The sequence below is a fragment of the Chionomys nivalis genome, chromosome 14, assembly GCF_950005125.1.
Source record: "Chionomys nivalis chromosome 14, mChiNiv1.1, whole genome shotgun sequence".
NCBI lineage: Eukaryota > Metazoa > Chordata > Mammalia > Rodentia > Cricetidae > Chionomys > Chionomys nivalis.
Genome location: NC_080099.1, coordinates 38,428,809 through 38,449,875, shown reverse-complemented (window position 1 = coordinate 38,449,875; position 21,067 = coordinate 38,428,809). Strand labels below are relative to the sequence as shown.

At 44.5% G+C, this 21,067-nt stretch overlaps 1 protein-coding gene across 4 annotated transcripts in view; it reads right to left on the bottom strand.

Moving 5' to 3' along the window:
* Mcc (MCC regulator of WNT signaling pathway) overlaps positions 1–21,067 on the bottom strand; it is a 365,744-nt gene that overhangs the window by 58,957 nt on the left and 285,720 nt on the right. For all 4 annotated transcript variants that reach the window (XM_057788580.1, XM_057788582.1, XM_057788581.1 and 1 more), the window contains 2 exons: positions 15,782–15,924; positions 79–242 (listed from right to left, as the gene is read on the bottom strand). In XM_057788580.1, the coding sequence (XP_057644563.1) occupies positions 79–242; positions 15,782–15,924 (307 nt within the window). The remainder of the gene's footprint in view (positions 1–78; positions 243–15,781; positions 15,925–21,067) is intronic.

Sequence of the window (21,067 nt, the reverse complement as noted above, 5' to 3'; positions counted from 1 at the left end):
ACCTAATGCCAAGAAAGCTGTCTGCCCTCTCCCCTCCCCTAACCTCTGAAAGCCAAGCGGAGGGGGAGGGAGGCCCACCTTAATGGCCAAGTCACAGTGCTCGCTGGCTGTGGTGAGCTGCTCAATGTGCCTGTCCACCTCGGCTACAGAGAGATTACAGCTGCTCTTCTTCCTGCCGCAGACAACACTCTCCAGCCCCGTCAGGACCCTCTGCAGCTCCGAGTTCAGGTCACTGCAGTTATCTGAGAGGGGATGAGGAGAAAATCCATTAAACAGGCAGACTGGCAACGAATGTTCTCAGTTTCCTCTACCAGAAGGGAACCATCTGGGAGCAAGGGAAGAACAATGAAGTATGGCATTCCCAAAGTTAGCATCCTCCAGCCCCATCCCACTGGCTGCTGCCCGAGGCTTGTGGCCAATACAAACCTTTGATTAGGGAGCTTTAGACTTTGGCCATTTTCTAAATACCTGCGCCACTCAGAATTCTCTTACCTTTCAATCAAAGGCAACCACATTGAGTTTTGCTAGTAAGAGCAAAGTGCCCCAGAAGGGACTTCAAACTCTAGTCAAACCCTCTTGCTCAGCCATTCAGACCAACACCGATTCCAGAAGTTCAATAAAGGTCTCATAACTTCACCGAACAACAACAAAAACTCAGAGTGAGCATCACTAATAGATATTAAAAAAGAAAAACTGTAAGAAACTATTTCTGCCTTCAAAAAGCTTCAAGTCCCCCCTGCTCCTGCCCCCATACATCACCTGACAATGCTCCATCTATATAATTTAATTCATTTCCTCCACTGGGGAATAACCAACTTCTAACAAGTTATCCATATAAATGAAAACAATTCTAATAATTTATTTTAACAATCTGGGTTACTATTAAACTTCTGGATTCTACAGTCTGGTCAGGGGAAAAAATTAATTATTTTTTAATCATATTATGAATTAGATACATGTTATAAAATGTTTTTTTGTGAACAAAAACCCTCTAAAAATCAAAAACCATTCTTCTATCTGTTGTTCCAAATCCCGTATACTACCATAACCTCCAATTATTGTAGCAAGTTCTGCGTGAAGGATACTACAGTCTTCCCAAGAGAATCCTTCTCCTAAATCCAGCCTGTGTCCTGAATGCAAGAAGCTGGTATCTTCCCAATCTCCCTTCTGGTTACAGGCTCAATGCACTAACAAGACAACTGCTTTTGTTGCTAAGCTTTGGAGCACTTCGAGAAAATGCTCAACATTATAGAAAGTAGATTTCTCTGGACCTTTTAACCAACCTCATTTGACTGCCCACATCTCTTAATTTTCAGAACCTAGAGAACAATCCAGCAGGAGGCTTTTACTCTAACCAATGCATACAAAGGTTCCATCCCCTCAAAGTGGCTTCTTCCTATCTTTCCCATCTCTGTAAATGGAGCCCACCAATGAGCCAGTTACTCAGGTCAACTCTGAGGCAACCTTGATGCCCTTTTGTGTCACATCTAATTCCTGTCACTATAACCTCTGAAACTCATCCTCGGACTGAGCAACTGTTCTTACTCTCTGCTGACACTACTGTTCCCCAAAGCGCCATTCCTTCTCAAGCTGGTCGTTCTAATAACTCCACTCGCTACACTGTAGCTACAGTGAGTCTCTTTTAAAGGCAGGCGATGGTACCTTCCTAGGCCAAACTGTTCAATGACTCCCCCTACCCCTTACCTAAGATCAGACTCCTTACCATGGTCGTTAAAAACTCTGCATATTGGAGACTCATGTCCTCAGCCCAGGCTGCACCATGGAATTCCTTGGGGAGCATTTATAAAATGCCAATGCCAGGGCCCCACCCCAGACCAATTAAACCACAATCTCTGGGGGTGGGGCCTAGATGCCGGAAATGTTTCCAGTTCCTCAGATGGTTCTAATGTGCAGGCTAGTAGAATCCCGAGGTTGGCCCTCTGCTCCTCTGTCCCCTTGCTCTTCCCTACTGCACGGCTTCTCTCTATCCCTAGCAGATGTCCAGTTCTGATCTCGCCCAGATGTTCCTCTATCTACCCTCCTTTCCACTTACCATGCAGTTTCCCCACGAAGGTCCTCCTGTCTGGAGCATGGGGATTCCATCTCCCTACTCTGTCCAGTACCCATGCCATTGTCATGCTGTGTTTGCAGCAAACATCACTATCTGATCTAACATGTATGTTCATTATCTTTCCCTTCTAAAAACACATGCTTCTATGAAAGAAGGGACTTTGATCTTCCTCATCAAGGCATCTCAGAATAGAACAGGGTAGGCAATCAAAAGCAATTTAAAAGAGTAAAAAATCAGCGCTACACAGTTGAGTCAGCACCACAGAGAAACAAGACAGTCAGCACCAGGATACTTTATGTAGGCCTTAAGCTCTTCGTTATGCACGGGAGATGCTGACAGTGGGGAAGGGAGATACACATCACAGCACTTCACCTGGACAGGAAAATCAGGGGCTTAGCCCCAAATTGAGGCAAAGGGGTCCAAGCATGGAGCAGCTGTCAACACACAGACCAGTCTCTGAATGACCATTCCCGCTCAGGTGCAGGTTCCCTGGTATCCAGAGCCAGGTGAACACGCATTCTCAGATCTGTGTGTGCGTGACGAAGAGAAAAGGGAGCTTATATTCAGCCACTCCACACGTGATCACACAGGTCCACCGGATGGTGTGTGAGTCATGCTCGATGTATCTGTCTGCTAAACAGTTCTCAAGAGTAGAGCTACAGGGTGGTGTCCAGGCCTCGAGGAACAGAAGGAAGAGCAGGAGCCGGGTTTGAGCAGCATTTCTCATTCTGCTGTTGGACAGTGGCTGAGCCCTGACCACAGTCTGGAAGCACAGTTCCTAGAGGAACAAGAGACTGTCCTCGATTCTGATAGGCTCACAAATGCATGATGGCCACACTAAAGTCCTTCTCTCAGGGACCTGCCAGCAGCCTGGAAATGCCCCCCATCCCGAGAGAGCACAGTGTCACACAGGACAGTCAGAAGAATAATGGGAGAGGGACATTTAAGTGAATGTACAGAACCTGATATACTGGTGTCTACTGGTAAACCCAGCCCTGGAGAGGGTGAGATGGGAAGCCATCTTCAGCTATGTTGTGTGTTTGAGGCAGTCTAGAGGACACGAGACCTCATGTTTAAATAAATAAATATATTCAAAATAGTCTGTATCCCTCTGTTCTGAAAGGAGAACTACAAAGTTGTTGGGGGTTTTTTTGTTGGGAGGGGGGGATATTTGTCTTCGGAAGGCAAATGTGTACCTGCTAGGTGATGATCCCCCCCCCAGTCTGTTGTTCATACGCACCCCACCAGTTATCTACAGACATGCCACTGAACTCTGCCACTGTGCCCCATGTGGAGACGCAGGGAAGGCAAGGTGGTCTGGCTAGCAGGAACAGATGTGGAATGCTGGGGGTGAGGCACCATCACCAAACATCTACCCCTGTGCCGTCACTCATTTTATCAGTGCTGCCCCAGACAGGACCGATGGGAGCTGGTAGCATATCCTTCCAAATAGTTACCTATAATAACTACAAACTTCATCCTTTGGCACACTCTCTCTCCAGGTAGAAACTGGACCTTCCATCTTCACGCAGACATCAAAAGTAACATGAAGGGGTTGCAGACACAGCAGAAGGTCCCTCAGCGAGGTGGTATTCACAGAACAAAGCACCCCTCACAGCTTAGCAAGGTGTGCAATGCTCAGGTCACTAGGGCATAGCTCTAGTCTTATCAGCTCACAGGAGCCATCAAGGCTTGAGGACTTTAGCTCGGTTACCCACGCAGGAACCGTGACAGAAACTTCCTATGGTCAGGGTCAGGTCACCAACTACTGCAACCAGAATAGGGCTCTTTGGGCATCCAACCACAATTCTGCACACTAGTTTCTTAGTTAAGAGCCAGAAGAGCCAACAGAGGGTAACGCATGGGGAATATTAGCTGTGAAATTACTCTGAGAAAGTAAAGGGTTGGCATGCTAATTCCAGGACTAGAATATGAATGAACCTTAAAAACATTATGTCACATGAAATAAGCCAGGGACAACGATTCTGCTTTTGCGAGATGTTTAGAAGAAGCAAATGCATAGAGACAGGGAGCAAAACAGAGAGAGCCTGGGAAAAATATATTGGGCAGTTACTGTTCCCTGTGTGCAGGGTTTAGGAAATAAAAGAAGATAATGGTGATGGTCATAAAACTATGGGTGCACTTAAAACGTCTGAACTGTTCACTTAAAAATGTTTACCATGATGCATGTGTGTGTTTATAATGTAAACACACACACATATATATATAAATGACAAAATAATAAATATATTTCAGTATATAAACTTGGAACATAAAAGCTAACAAGGGGGCAGGAAATAGAAAACATCACCTTCAAGTTTATGCTTGGTTCAAGAAGGAAACTGAGGGGCTGTTCATTAAAACTGTCTGGGTTGAAGTGAAGGAACAGATGAAAAAAAGATCCAGGAAAGCTCAGCAACTGAGGAGAGTTACTGACTTGTTAACACTATAAGCCACACATGCGGCACCTCTGGCAAAGGGCGGCATGGCGGGGACTTAGCCACGCTAAGCTTCCTATAGAGAAGGTGAAGTGATGGCCTGCTCTACCTCTGTGAGAAAGGACACCCTCTGTATCAAAGACATATTCTTTAATGCGACTTGTTTATATCATTCCTTAAAGTAAAAACTGGAGGTAGTTTCTGACAAGCCACTGCAAATAACAGCGAAGGAAAAAACTAGAAGTAGCTTTTGACAAGCTGCTACAAATAACAGCCAAGAGCAGCCAGCAGGACGAGGGGAACCTTTGGAAGTGAACCCACAACAGCACAGCTGCAGGGGCTGATTTTGTCTGTTGAGCCCCGAGCTTTCTGGCCGCCAGAAGAAGAGTGAATTATCTCCTGTCAGTAGGGAGGAAGTATTCCAGCTTCATAAGAGAGACTGTGTGCTTGGCTATAGATCTGCAAGAACAGATCTATACATGGGTACATGGACTTCATCTGTATCATGACGTGATGTGACTGCGTCTATCCACCTGTGTCACGGGTATGCAGGTCTCAACGTTTCTTTTTATGCAAACTTTCAGTGGGGAGCATCTTGGAAGAGCTAAGTTCAGATAGTCTAAGCATTTGGCCTCTGATATTTAATTTTCTCTAACAGTGAGACAGGACGTGGAGGGAGGGATAAACAGAACAGATCCCTCTTTGGACTAGAAGATGCAAACCTGTCTGTAGTGGCCAACGATGTGTCTACAGACCTGGCAAGCTTCAGTGTCTGGAACTTACCTTGTTTTAAATTTAAAAGTGGGTTTTGATTCATGGTCATCATCCAAAGTTCATTACAATTTATACTTGGATTTATACAATTTATTCTTGGAATACTGGGTTTGTAATTACAAAACCCGGCATGGCAGCCTTCAGAGCAGTACGTAGCTGATCCCTCAGACTTGGTGCCTCCATGATGCACCAAGGCTGGGATGAACATGCATGGCTGTCCCCCTCTGTTCAGGTCTGAAGCTCCTCCTATATTTTGCTATCATCTCTAAATGTAACTTTCCCTAAACAAATTCTTGTAGCAACTGGAGAGGCAACAGTCAGGTTCTATTTTCCTGAGGATCTAGGGTGTCAGTTCTCAACCTGAGAGTCCCTACCCCTTGGGGTCTAAATGACCCTTTTATAGGGGTTGCTTAAGACCATTAGAAAACATAGATATTGACATCATGATTCATAACAGGAGCAACCTTACAGTAATGAGGTAGCAGCAAAAATAGTTTTATGGTGGAGGAATCACTACCACATGAGGAACTGTATTAGAGCCGAGTATTAGAAAGGTTAATTGATAATCACTGATTTAGAGTCTTAGATTACATTGTCACTGTTTAAGTGAAGGGCCATATAGCTTAGAGATCTGACAAGGATGAAAGACGCTATCCAACCCCACCAGCCTTCTCACCCGATTAGACATTTCTTGGTGTGTGACTATGGCTTGCTTAGTTCTCTCTCAGAACCAAGTAACTTTGTATCCAGAACTGACAGCAAAAACTAAAGACCTGAACCAGCTCCGTTTCAACAAGGTGTTAAAAAATGCTGCTGATTTTTAAACCACTGGGAAAATCCTAACCCACATAAATGGGTTCAATGTTAAAACACATCCGGAGTCTTCCAGGTTCTGAGTAGTCTTTCTTTTTTATCATGGATCTGTTTGCAAAACACGATTCCAGACTAGAAACGTATATACTTCTGAGGTTCTATATTTTGTCTCACAGGAAGTGTCCAGGTAGTTATTTAGTTTAGAAGTACCTTGTTTCTCTTTACTTTTGGTCTTTTATTTAAGTTTTGCCCTGAAATCCCATTTTCTAAGAGCACCTAATGGAGGCAACCAATTTCCCATAATCCCTTGTGCCCCTGAAGCAGAGACAGCTTTCACTCAATGTGCTCCTAGATGCTTACAATACTGGGTACAGAGGAGGCTTTGATAAACAGCAGATGGGTTCCAAGTGTGAAATAAATGAAAGACTTGTTTAAGGTCATGTGTCAAAAGCATAGCCTTTTTTTTTTTTGCCTACTTGTTAATCAAGTATCATTAAATTTAAGAACAAGTTACCTGTTACAAATGGAAAAGGGCCCTCAATTAGGCTCTCTGAGGTGAAAGCATCCAGTGAGGTGAGAGATTATTAGCTACAGCAAACTTAATAGAAGTGGGTGCAGGTATGCTAGGCTAGAATGTGGGGCCCCCTCCTAAGAGTCAGCATGTTGCCCACATCTCTGTACTGACTGGCTACACATCATGCCTGGTGTAGAGCAATTTAAGTGCATGAAATGGGACTAGGAATACAGCTTAAAATGTGAAAGGACATGGGTTCAATCCTTAGCACTACAGAAAGCATATATATGTGAATATTTTCTGAGCATGAATACAAACTTTGTGTGAAGAGCTGTGACGCTCCATCCTGGGGATGTAACAGTCCTTCCACAGATCCAAAGCTAAAGCCAGGAGGCTGATGTTTTCTCGATATTGGTCCATAGAAAAAAAAACATACCGGGGCTGGAGAGATGGCTCAGTGGTTAAGAGCATTGCCTGCTCTTCCAAAGGTCCTGAGTTCAATTCCCAGCAACCACATGGTGGCTCACAACCATCTGCAATAAGGTCTGATGCCCTCTTCTGGCCTTTGGCATACACACAGATAGACTATTGTATACATAATAAGTAATAAGTATTTTTTTAAAAAAGAAAAAAACATACAGCATAAATTTATTCAGTGACTTTCAAGTCTGAATGGCCAGGAGAAGTATCTGAGGGGGAAGGAGGAAGCATCTGCATTATCTACTTTAGCCCGCACTGCCTGTGCCAACTGAAGATAAGAGGACTTACAAGAAGCACATCAACATAGTCTTAAAACATCTTGACACCACCAACAAACGTAGCTGACACTAGGGACTTCTTGGGACTTCATAAAGATGATGGGGACACAACCATCACCCACATATGTTCTTGCAAAAACATAACAAAACAACAACAAAACCCTAACTTCTTATCTAATTAGAAAGCAATCGCCCCGCCTAGAATAAGATAGCATCACACTAGTCTCCAAAATATCAGCAACTTGTTCCAGAGTCCAGGAGGGAGCGGTGAGAGACAAGATCAGCAAACACAGCCTATGAGCCTTGACTGGACCTGGATTAAACAACGAAAAGCCTTCATGTGACAGCTGGGGCAATCTAAAGAAGAACTAACAACCCTCTGTAGTTAATCTGGACCAAGAGTTCATGGGTGTTCGCTGGACCATTTTTATGAGATCTGAAGTCACTCAAAATAAAGTGTTGGGAAGGGGTATGGCAACATCCTAAACAAGAAAGCTAAAATAGTGTAGCAACTCAAAGGCCTTGATTTCATACATATACCGCCACAAAGATCCCCCTTCGATGCATGGCAAGGCCCCGGCAAGTGTCTCTGACACAGACAAAGGGGCATGATGCAGGCGCATTCAGGCTGGGGGTCCTGAGGACAGCAAGCCGCTCCCACCCCCTCAACATCTCAATTCTGTGTTTCCTTTCTCAGTGAGAAGGAGGCTATATGTTCACTCCGATTCAGCAATGTTTTATCAGCCTGAAATTCTTTTTCATATTTGCTGCTGTCTTTACATTTCTGACAGTTTGTTTCTGTGAAACAGCAAGTGTGGTTGTAAATATGAAGGCATAAAGCTCATCAAACAATGAACTACACCCCTCACTATGCCTGCAAGGCCCTCTGCCACCATCACAGGTCCCCAGGCAGTTCTATAATCCCAACCATCTACTCCCATGCCAAGACAGTCCAAAGGGTGCTTTCTCAACGCTGGTCATCCATGGTATCTCCAGCGCCCTGCTCAGTCTGTGTGTGTGTGTGTGTGAGAGAGAGAGATACACATGCTCTAGCCACCAAGCATCAGCAATATAAAATACTTCCTTAGAGCAATCCTACTTCCCACCATGGCTCAAGGAGCGGGAATACTAGTGAGGGCCTGGATTTTGTTTCCAGTACAGACTAAACAGGCTTTCAGAGCCTGGTCTGGTTTTAAGGCAAAATATGTCATGAGTTCCAAGCAAGGGAAACATAAATCGACCTTAGGAGATGTGGTGTGTTTAGAAAACAAGGAATGCTTATTATAATAAAAGAGGAATTCATAACCCCAACAGCAGTGAGAGCCAGTCCCGAGTTAAACTTGAAGATCAGTACCTTTCCATTCCACAGCCAGGTCTGTTCAGGAGGCTGAAAATTTACTGACCAGTGTGAGAGAAACACAGCACACTGAAGCAGAGTCACAGTCTTTCCCGCTTTCAATTGTATTTACTGCAAGGAAAAGTCTAGAAAGATTTCTGGTGGCCACTTCAGTTACTCAGCCCTGCTAACATTTATGCACAGTTTTATTTTAGTTTGTTTTTATTGTATGTGTATGGGTGTTTTGCTTTCCATGTACGTCTGTACCACAGTGCATGCCTGGTATCTGCAGAGGTCAGGAGGGTGTTGGACCCTTTAGAAATGGATTTACAGATGGTCGTAAGCTACCATATGGGTGAAAATTGAGCCCGGGTCCTCTATAAGAACAAAAAGTGCTCCTAAGCACTGAGCTAACTCTTAAACACAGTTTTTAACTGACCAGGTTCTAGCCTCCGGGGAAAAGGTCACCTTGGTAAGGCTTCCACTGAATCGGTGTTCAAAGCCACACTTAGAACTCAGACCTCAGGGTGATGCTTGCCGCCAGCCTCCTGGGAGAAGTTAAGTTGCCCACAATAATAATTGAAAAAAAGAAGATGTGGCAGGCAAGATTCAACCCTGTCATATCAACTGATCAGACTGCAATTGCAGTCCAGCCTAGCCCTGCCATTCTGGGAGCTGACTTCTCAAAGCTTCCAAGCAGTTTACAGACTGTCTGACTGGAAAGGCAGGCGACCAGCTACCCGAGGAAGCAAGGCTCTCCAGAGCTGCCTTGTAGTTGTAAAGGCTGCCTTGGGAAAAGACCTTGTGCTGGCCCCTGCACTTGACACGTTTAAACATTTTTTTTTCTTTCTGAAGCCATTAGACCTCATCATCAGCCAGCCAGGAAAATCTGACTTTCACATTCAACATATTTCACGGTCACAGCCGTGCCAAAAAGCCAGGTTTTATGTGTAAATTCCTCCTTGGCTGGCCTCCCAAAATGACTCCTCCTAAGGGAAACTACCACTGATTGATCACAGCAACAAGCAAGGATTCCAACGTGAGCTGTGATGTGTTCCAGCGATGTACCCATCCCTCACTAGAACTCAAAATAGCCCTCCAGATCCTAACCCAGAAGCGCCCTCACTAGTCACACAAGGTCAATCCGGTCGGAGACGTTCTTTTCAAGCAATGGCCCTGGCAAGGCTCAGTAGTTCTATTATTGAAGCGAGTAGAAGAGGCTTCTGCAGAGAACACCACTCAGACGAGTGTGATGCTATGAGCGTGCGCGTGTGTGCACACACCCCTGCATGTGCGTTCCCTCCTGTGGCCACAGTGGCGTGATCTGGCCTGTGAGTGCTGCTTTCCATCCTGAGATCAGCAAAATCTCATTCAATCACAGATGTAACACAGGCCAGGCGCTGTGATTAAGCAGCTGCTCCCGTAATTCCCCCATCAGTGCCGAGACCTCAAAGGACGGAGGCTGTAACAGCAACTGTAGGCACTGAACAGTCCAAGGCACTCAGGAGCAGGGCCGTCTACAGAGACATGGCAAGAACAAAACCACCTCTTAGCTTGGAAAAGTGGCTTGCCTTCCTCGAACTCTTCTATACTTGGGCCTCCTTCCAAAGCGAGTACCAATCACAAGGAATGGATGTAAATACCTGACCCAGAGCCTATATCAAAGCGCGTAAGCTGCTAAATTCATCTGCAAATTCCAATGTGTCACTAGATACAGAAAAGAAAAAATTTTTTTTAAAAATTTATTTATTATGTATACAATATTCTGTCTGTGTGTATGCCTGAAGGCCAGAAGAGGGCGCCAGACCTCTTTACAGATGGTTGTGAGCCACCATGTGGTTGCTGGGAATTGAACTCAGGACCTTTGGAAGAGCAGGCAATGCTCTTAACCACTGAGCCATCTCTCCAGCCCCCAGAAAAGAAAAATTTTAAATGACGATTCCCACCTTGGTTCTGTTTAGTCACTGTTAGTTTCAAAACAGCTGTGTGACAAGATTTGGAAAGAAGGAATAGAACTCATTTCAAGTGCACTGTGCTGGGGAACGTTCTCCTTCGCTTGATGACTGGGGTGAGCCCAGGTCTAAGCTGCTTGTTTAGTCGTCCAGTCCGAGGACAGTGCTCAACAGTCATTGTCCAGGAGGGGCAGCAAGGCTCTGACAGGTGTCAATTGCAAAGAAAAGAAAATGGATTTTTGACGAAGCAAGCAGATGACTTACTGCTATTGTTTTGGTAAACCAGAAAGGGGGGAAAAAAACAACCCCACTGCAGCAAAGTGCATCTAAAATCCATCTTGAAGAAGCCTCTGAGTTCCTAATGCAGGCTCACAAATATAGCAACCATAATGAAATGGATGCTTTTTAATGATTTCCTATAATGGTGTTTATATATGGAAGCTTTTTACCCTATTGAAGCAATTTAATTGGAAAATGGCAAAGGAATAAGAGGCAGGCAGCCAGGTCCAATCAACAAACACACTGACTATATTCTACGCTGCAGTTGAATGAGCTCTGCCAAGTTGTCTGTCCCATAAGTGCCTGCCTTTTTCAAGGGTTCAACAGAGAGACCTCTCATACCGGACTCCTCCTCAACCTCACCACTCCCAACTAATCCTCAAGCACCCACTCAGCCGAGGCTTCTGTGAAGTTTCCTCCCAGGCTCCCACCTTGCAGATCCTGCCCTGACTGTGGGTCTTTTCTATAGAACTATCCACATCCTCCAAAGACTTGTGACAAGGGATCGCATTCATTGCTACTTGGATATTTGATGAGTCCTTGGGCATCATCAGATTGGCATACAAGGTCGTCAAAATGCCTGCTCCATACAGCCTGCTTTCTCATGTGAGACAGCGACTGGCAAGACGCAAGGACATAAAAGCAAACATGGCCTTTCCTCAGACAGTGCCAGCTGCTAGGAAGGGAGAGATGGCATGAGGAGTGATTTTGCAGACATGAGAAGGGAACCGGAGCAAAGGAGAACGCTACATGTGTGCTGTAGCAAGGGGCACGCCAGGAGAAGAGACCGTTCACGCACAGCCTGGAGGGCAGAATCTGGTCCGCTTGGAGGGACTGTAGGAGATCGGGAGTGTGATGAGGCCTGGGGGGCAAACAGAGAGGAGCAGACACAGAGTGTGGTGGCAGGAGCTCGGGGCTTTGTGGGACCCCATGGTGAGGAGTCTGGAGGTCGGCCCAGGTTTAAGAGGTTTGAATGTGAGAGTGCAGCCATCTGATGGTAGCATCTGCCTTTCTGCCCCGGTACCTAACAGAGTACACAGTGAGTTTGTAAGATGACTTAAGATTCCTCTGCGCAAGCAGGGAATGCACGCTGTCCTTGGCAGAGGCCATACTCCTGCAGAGCACAGGACTGCCAGGAAAGGCTCTGTCAGTACAATTCACACACATTTCCAAGTGAGGCACAAGATGGGAGGAAGAATTCGAGATGAATGATGAGGGAAAATGGAGATGCCTCCCCATGCGGACGGACAGCTGTGAGCTGCCGCCTTGGGGAATCAGTGCGACAGATGCCATGTCATGTCAGGCACTCCGTGGCGTGCCCCAGGAGAGAGGCCCGCTGAAGTAGGTTTGTGCCTGCATTTCCCAAACTTAATTATGTGACTTTGTCAGATGATGGGTCACCTACTAAATCCATCAAATACAATCTGAGAGAAGCAAATGTAGGGTGAGTGCAGTGCTGGTTCTCTGCAGCGACGGAGATACCGTAGGCTGTTTGAATTGGCTTGGCTGCCTGTGGCTGTAGCCGGAGTGCACAGTAAAAGGCTGCTGAGTTGAGACAATTACAGTACTCATCTGAACTCAGCCCTGTGAGACTTTTGCCTGAAGGGTTGACTGGTGGCAGATGGCTGTGTGTGTTACAACGTCAAGTCTGAACCCTGGGTTCAGATGCATGGGAGGGAGAGAGCCTAGGCACAAAGCAAAGACCTGAACACAGACCTCAGACTTTATCTTCCAACTGCTAAGCCTGAAGCTGTATCTTCACTCTTGTGTACACTGTTGTATAGTGTAAGCTGGTCTCATTTAAGCATACCCCTTAATGACGGATGCAGCTAAATCCATCTTATATGGCCCTCTCAGCATTTCAGACTGCTGAACACTAATTCCCCATCAGATCTTAACACCATAATGCACCTGCCCTTGATTTCTTCCAGCATCTTCATACAAACAGGCCAATAGCATCATTCATTCTTTCCAATAGGATCTTTGAACATATGCCACAAACCAGGCCCTAGACTAGGAGATGAAATACCACACAACTGCCTAACAGAGTTTAATGGGAGAGTCAGGCAGATAGCAACATGATCTACAATTTCAATGTTTTATCAGAAGGAAAAAAACACTGCATTAACAAAGTCAGCATGGCACTCACACTCGGGGGGCCTCTGAGAATGATCATTTACCCCGAAACTAATGGAGAGGAGCACCCCTGCCTCAGACTCCTGCTGCATGCTGCTAGCAGCTGTGGCCCCAGACTCAGTCTCCAGCTGACTTCACTTATCTGAACATCAACTTCTGCTGTGTCGGTCACAACCTGATGTCTCCCCAAGACTTTTCTGTATCCCAGACACTCTGCTTGACTTCTTAATCTCAATATCTACTGTGTTCTTAAATATCTGTAGCCCAGGTATCTCAAGACACCCCAACTTATGCCCCACAAAAGGCAGATGTACTCCACCTGTCTCTCTTCTCTCTACAAAATAATTAAAAAAAAATCTGAGAGTAAATCACCTGGTCCTTCTCACCATGTTCCAACATTGATGAATGGCCTCAAAACGCATGCACTGTGCACACCAGAATCTTAGGAGACATCCACTTTCCTATCTGTGTTTATCCTACTTACAGTTGGTGGTGGATTGAAAGAAAATGCCCCCCAAAGGGAACGGCACTATTAGGAGGTGTGGTGTTATTGGAGTAGGTGTGGTCTTGTTGGAGAAAGGGTGTCACTGTGAAGGGAGGCTTTGAGGTCACATATATGCTCAAGCCATGCCCAGTCAGTCAGTCCACTACAAGTCAAAATGTAGGCCACTTGGCTACTTTTCCCAGTACCATGGCTGCCTGCACACCACCACGATGAAAATGGATTGAACCTCTGAACTATAAGCTAGCCACCCCAATTAAACGTTTTTCTTTATAAGAATTGCCATGACTGGAGAGGTGGCCCAGCAGTTAAGAGCACTGGCTGTTCTCCCAGAGGTCGTGAGTTCAATTCTGGTAACCACATGGTGGCTCACAACTATCTGTAATGAGATCTGGCACCCTTTCCTGGCCTGCAGGCATGCATGCAGAGAGAACACTGTATCCATAATAAATAAATAAATAAATAAATAAATAAATAAACAAACAAATAAATAAATAAATCTTTAAGGGGCTGAAGAGATGGCTCAGTAGTTAAGAGGACAGGGTTCAATTCCCAGCACCCACATGACAGCTTGCAACTGTCTGTAATGTTATTTCTAAGGTACCCAATACCCTCATATAGATATACATGTAGGCAAAACACTAACGCACATTAATAAAAATTAAAAAAAAAAGAATTTTCATGGTCATGGTATCTTCATAGCAATAGAAACCCCATCTTCTTTTCTATATCTCAACTGTCATTATCCAATTTCTAGCAACAATCTGGCCTGACTAGACTTTTCTAATGGTTTTTAACTAGTTTCCCCAACACATTCGATCTATGGATTTGCTTTCCACATTATGGTGTGATTTACAGTGTAATTGATAATCTCATGCCTCCCCACACTGTTAAATCTTTTAGCAGCTTCTTATGCTTTGGAGTAAAGATTCCAACATGTTCCACAAGAGTCTGGATGACCTGGCCCCTCCCTACTTCTCCAGCCCTCATCTTCACATCACGATGATGCTTCACTTCCTGGATATATTCCCCATCCTCACCAAACTGCCTCACTTATTCCTCAAGCTGTTTAATTGACACGGATTCTCTGGATCTTAGTACACATGCTACTTCCAAGATCCAGAACTTCCTAGAACCTTAGACTGAATCAAATTTCTCTGATAGTCTCATGGTACCATGATTCATGATGTCATAGCACTCATATGGATGTATAATTAAACATATGGGCAAGAGTCAATTAAAAACAGTCGATTGCTTTCCAACTCAATTTCCAGTTCCATGAAAACACAGTATACTTTCATCCTTCTCCTGGCTCTTTCTCCACCTCTTACTACACATGAATATCTATCTCCAAAGACATGGAATGTTTCACTCTTCTGACTTTGCACCCATTCAATCACAGAGCTCACTTTGGCTCAGACAATGGCAAATACTCAACCTCAGTCTGTCTCAAGAATCCAACAGGCATTCCAAAACAATAAGCAAACCACCGGCTTACAACATTCCAGCTCTGACTTTCATGCTATTTGGCATGCAGTAAACAAAGCTCAAGAAACAACAATACCTAACTCTACTGTTTTCCTACTTGCTTTCTGGAAGACTTTAGAAATCTAATCCCCAAACCCAGTAATAGGTCATAACCTTCAGTTTAAAATACTGTGCATTAGATATCTCTACTAGGCTATTTCTCTATGAGTACAAATGTAATTATTAATTATTTCTCAATTTGTTTCTCAATCAAATTTCTCACCAAGAAATACACTCATTCTCTTAGTCATTTGGATCAATGTGTTGAAGACATTTTAGATCCCTCCTCCTTATACCACAGTTGCTGAAACCCTCTTGGCTTCTTCTTCTGCAAAGCTCTGCCACCCGTTCCATCCTTTCTACTCCCACTCTCGCAGCTCTGCAGGAGCTGTGACTAGGAATACTGCAACAGTCTTTTAACACAGTTCCCACTTCTAGAATTTTCAACCAGAAATGACACACATTTGAATCATATTCCCATCAAAAAGAATGCTAACTCAGCTCTCTAGTTCATTGTGGCCAATAAGGCAGTGAACACAGGATTAAAATGAATGTGTTTTCATCCCCTCCCCAAACTCCTTGAGTAATGAAATATTAACTCAGGCTGCCTTGTGTTTCTAATGTTCTTCTTGCAACCCAGAAGCCAAAGTCCTGCTTGACATGTGGCCTGGGAAGACTCACCCATGTCGGCAGTGACCATAGTGGACTGGTTTTCAGGGATGGACACAGAGGTCTGGTCTTGGTCCATACTTCTGGAATCCTCATTGACCTCTTGTTGACTCTGGCTGAGCTCTGACCGCAGTTCTGAGTATTCATCTTCCTCCCTGCAAGAAAGGAGAGTCAGGCACCAATGATAAAGGATGTCCAGTGAGTCCTTGGGAAAAGATATTGTAAGGAAGAAACAAAGACATTTCGAAAGAAAACAGTTGTCTTGTCCAGACTGCAGGTACTGGGATTCCTTTCAGGCCTCGCAGATGGTCATATCTAAAATTATATAGTGTGTGAAATTTCAATGTTCCTTATGCATCCACAGTTATGTACTCAACAAGATTTATGCATCAGTCTATGAGAAACATTTCCCTTGGAAGATTTCCTGAAGAGGTTAGACTTCTTTATCCCACTCAAATTATGAGGTAAGAAAGAACAAAGTTTACTAGCATTGAGGCTATACTGAACAAAACAATGAGGAAGATGAGAAACTGCAAATTCCACACCTTCATCTGGAGCTCCCAATGGGAACACCCTTCCAAGAACTTGATAAGTTGGAGCTATTGAGAAACTTCCTATGTCTAGTTTATCTAGATCTCTGGATGGACAGACTAGCATATTTAAGAAGTACCACAGTTACATTCCCCAAAAGAAAAGGGTGAGAGAGATGCATTGAAGAAGAAATTTTATCCAGTGCCCTGTTTCTGTAAATGGAAGTTTCTGTCCTGCCCTATTCCACAGCCATTCAGTCCAAAATAAACACACATAGGCTTATATTAATTATAGACTGTTTGGCCTATTAGCTCAAGCTTATTCTTAACTAGCTCTTACAACTTTAATTAACCCTTAATTCTTGTCTATGTTTAGCCATGTGGCTTGCTACCTTTTTTCAGTAAGGCATTCTCATCTTACTTCCTCAGTGTCTGGGTGGCAACTGACTCTTTGCCTTTCCTCTTCCCAAAATTCTTAGTCTGGTCACCTTGCCTATACTTCCTGCCTGGCTACTGGCCAATCAGTGTTTCATTAAACTAATACGAATGACAAATCGTTACAGTGTACAAGAGCACTACCCCACAGCATGTTTCCTAGATTTCTGACTTGCATTTACAGATGGAAGACAACACTGAAATACAACTGCTTCATTCCCATGTGTTCCCCCTATTTCGACCAGCCCTTTATGGTTAGTTAACCTCTGAGTTAGGATATTAACAAGCAGGAAAGCTTCTACCTAGAATATGCACCTCAAAGTGCCTGCCTCCTTGGCTCCTCCATTTACCATCATCACACATGCTCCATGTGCCACACATAGACAAAAAGAAAAGAATGGAGCTCTCTCAGAAGCATCTATTTTTATAAGTGATCCCCAAAACTACATCATCGGGGATTTCATTGTGGGCACACAGAGCTCACTAGTGTCATTCTAGTCTGAGGGAGAGGTCATCAATGAAGAAAGCTGAGCAGAGAAGAAATTCCCCAGTCTAACACTTATTTGAAGCTGCCAGCAATCAGTGAGGCAATGGAGGGAACAAAGTCTATAGTTGTGGGTTTTGTGTAGACCAAGATGGTGAGTAGCTTGGGGAGGAGGCAACTGGGGAGATACATCTATATATAGATAAATGCGAATATCTCTCTAAAGGTCTTGGTTCTCTCTCAAAAAAAGCAATTTTCTCTTAAGGAATTTATCTGCTTCCTAAATGACCTCTGCTATATAAGGGGTTTATGAAAACCACTCAGAAAACTAGAAAGACTTTCAAGAGTTAGTTACAAAGCCCCCAGCTTTATAAAATATAGATTAGAATGGAGCGAAAGTGAAAATAAGCATGGGTTAATAAGCTATGAATGCTAATTAGTTAGACATCTACAGGAGTCACCAATAATTAGGTTTAGGCAAGAAAACAATTAAGGGCACCCGTCTTATTAGTCACCTTTGGTCTGGAGGTTAATTGGTTGTGAGCTGATACATCAGCTCTTCTTTTCGTCAGCATTGAAAACTGGCCTGGCAGAGCCCGAACACATAGTCCCTGCCAAGTCTGCTTTACACCAAATGACTTCCAGGGATTAGCAGGAATAACTTCATAAAGGACTGAATAGGGAGAGCGTGTGAGGAGGAAAATATGATGCCAGAAACACCCCCTCTGGGGTGAGTGGGGAGGAGAATGAGATCACACTCGTAATGTCGCCAGGGGCTGGAGGGTTTTCATGTCATGAACGACAAACTAAGGATCTCATTCAAGGCATTGGAGCACCGAGAAGAACACAGGAAGGCAATGACTGGGCAGATTCCATCTTTTGGGAGACAAACATATCCTCAACCAATTCTAACCTGGAAAGTGCTGTGAGTGGACACGGGAGGGCTGTTTCCAGGTTGTGAGACAGAACAAGCATGTGCACAAACTCCGAGCTATGAGGCATGGAGCATGGTGAAGAGCAAGGATTTTAGTAGAGCTGTCTGTCACCAAAGAGAATTTATGATATTAGAGAATTAGAGAAGACAAAAAAAAAAAAAAAAAACCCATAGGTGGTAGAAATAAAATTCTGACAAAGGAAGTTTGGAGAGGCGTGGCGTAGGAGTGAATACTACCACCATCTTGCGTAGAAACCTAACAGCTGGGACGGCCTGACAGGAAGGGGCTAAGGTAAGAATGCCTGAATCCTGGTGAAATCTCTCCAATAGGAATCCGAAGAATTCTAGAGTGAAACGACATGCATGAACAGTAATGGCTAGAGATGGGATAGGATAGAGACCTGGATAGGTTTAGTGACGCTGTGAGATAGAAAATAGGTTAAACTCAGCCTGAACAATAGAAGATACAGGCAGCCCCAGGCCTCTCCCAAAGACGGCAAGAACTACTGATTTACAGGACATTGTCAACCCCACCAGCATAGGTTCTGAAAGGAAGCCTTAACCTTGATCAGAAAAGAAAGAAAAAACTTCGTCATGATCCTTTGGCCAGATACCATTTAGTATGTTCAGACTGATGATGGAGTTTCTCTGCCCTCAGGTCCATCAACAGAATGGACTGAGTCTGAGGAACTGCTGGTCCAGGGCAACTTCCCCAAGACTGGATCATCCATTGTGCAGGGGAGGTTGCTGGGCAGCCTCGAGTCACTGCCAGCGAAGGTGTCTCACAGAGGACCCATAGGGGCCTCTCCAAGAACCTTCCCTGGCCTCTTGTTTTTGCTATCTATAGTAATGTGTGTGCAGTGTCTGCTTTATGGGTATGTGAATGTGGAGTCCAGGAGGACATCACTGGCCTTATCGAGCATCCTTTATCCTACTGTCTAGACACAGTCTCCAAATGAATCCGGACTCACCAACAATCCCTAGCAATCAGGTCCATTAAAGATCACATCCAGTTTTTTTGTTTGCCAAATGGTCCTGGGATTCAAACCCCAGTCTTCGGCTTATGCAGAAAGTGCTTTTACCTACCAAGCCACCTTCTGGTTCCCTCAACAATAACTCCTAATCTTGTCACAGAGTATTTCTTTGAGGCAGAGATATCTCCTCTCCCAAACCTACTGTTAATTCTATGGATAAATATATGAACAAACTCCTCAAAGTGACTGTGTTTAGCCACAAAAATAAAAGTTTAGATAAACCGGTCATCTATGGAGTGAATGGTTCCTAAAATGGAATTACCAAGTTTCAAGTGTTTGTCCTTGGGCTGTGAAGGATCATGTCCCAGGAGTCTAAATGCCCTCAGCTCTGTGCACTCAGAAGCATCTGAGACGTGCTTCGAGGGACTTTGTTTAGACTTGTAATCGTTAACACTTACTCCCAGCTGTAACATTAACTAAAACAAAGTCTCCTAGGGAGGTTGGCTCCAGGATGTGCAGACACACATGAAGACCAGCAGTGGCGGAAAAATCACTATGGAAGACTCCTAAAGGCCAGAAGAGCTACAGTTGGTATTTTAAAAATAGGATATCCACCGCTTGAATGCATGCTGTGACTTACACATTCTGCAACTGCTTTACAGTGCAGCCTAAATTCTCAGTTTAGCTCCAATGAAAACATCTTACACTGTGGCCCAAGGACTTGTTTTTCCTTGCTTTTAAAGCATCGTCTTGCTTCGGGGTAAAATTATTTCATCTTAAAAGGGAAGCACTGACAAAAGTCTAGTTCTCATGTGCACTAGACCAGGAGCTAGAGTTTCTGTGCACTCAGGAATGCTGTGAAATGTGACATCACAAACGATCTTCATGCACTTCAGTCATTGCCTTGAGGTTGAAACAAATCGGAAGATGGCCTGGGTGGTTGCTCATGGGCTTTGGTGGCTGTCGTTCAGTTGTAGTTATTAGACGCATTCCACTTGAGTCGACAGGCTTTCTAGTTCGTTGGGTACTTCACACTCTATCTTTCTACAGTGACAGGCAGACCTTCCTGAAATGGCTGATATAGGAAAGAAACGTATTCCTCCGAATTCTCTTAAAAGAATCTATTGTGGGAGGTGGGTGCTGGAGTACAGTGTGGCTTTCTGGACTTTTGTCTCCTATTTCCCATATGACAGAGAGGAAAACAAAGCTTGTCTATGAGCTTTCAGGTGAGCAACTGAACACAAGAAATGCTCTTCCATAGATACAATATTCTCTTGGGGGGGGGGGTTTTGTTTTTTTGGGACAGGGTTTCTCTGTGTAGTGCTGGCTGTCCTCCTGTAATTAGCTCTGTAGACCAGGCTGGCCTTAAACTCATAGAGATGCACGTGTCTCTGAGGATGTGCACCACCACTGCCCAGAAAAAAATACTCCATTCTTATCTTAAGATTTGATATAAGAGCAACAGAGAAGGACTTACAAGTCCTCAGCAGGGCGTATGTACACCACACAGCAAGACAGGAGGAAAGAAATGGGATCTTTCTGGGCTTTATCTAACTTTTTAGGCCCTTAGTTAGGGTCTTGACTCGGCTCTGAAATCCTAGAGGGTAGATGGCATCGCAGGAGACAGGTCTACCAGACACTGCCTTGCTCCCAGGGGAGGGGCCTCCTGTAGAGAAGTTCAGGGCAGATGCAAAGATCACAGAGATGGGGAGTGAGTGAACTGGGGTGCTGCCATTCAAGATGAAAGATGCCAGGTGGAGAGATCCATCATGTGATCCAAGGCTCAGGACAGAACTCCCAGAGGACAAGGCTCAGGACATGCAGGGTTTTCGATGATAAAGGAAACCATCCAGAAGGAAGAGACTTTGGGGCCCATGCTATAGAAAGGGACCCGAAGCAAGACAGGAGATTTAGATTTTTCACTTAGAAAGTCAATAGTGG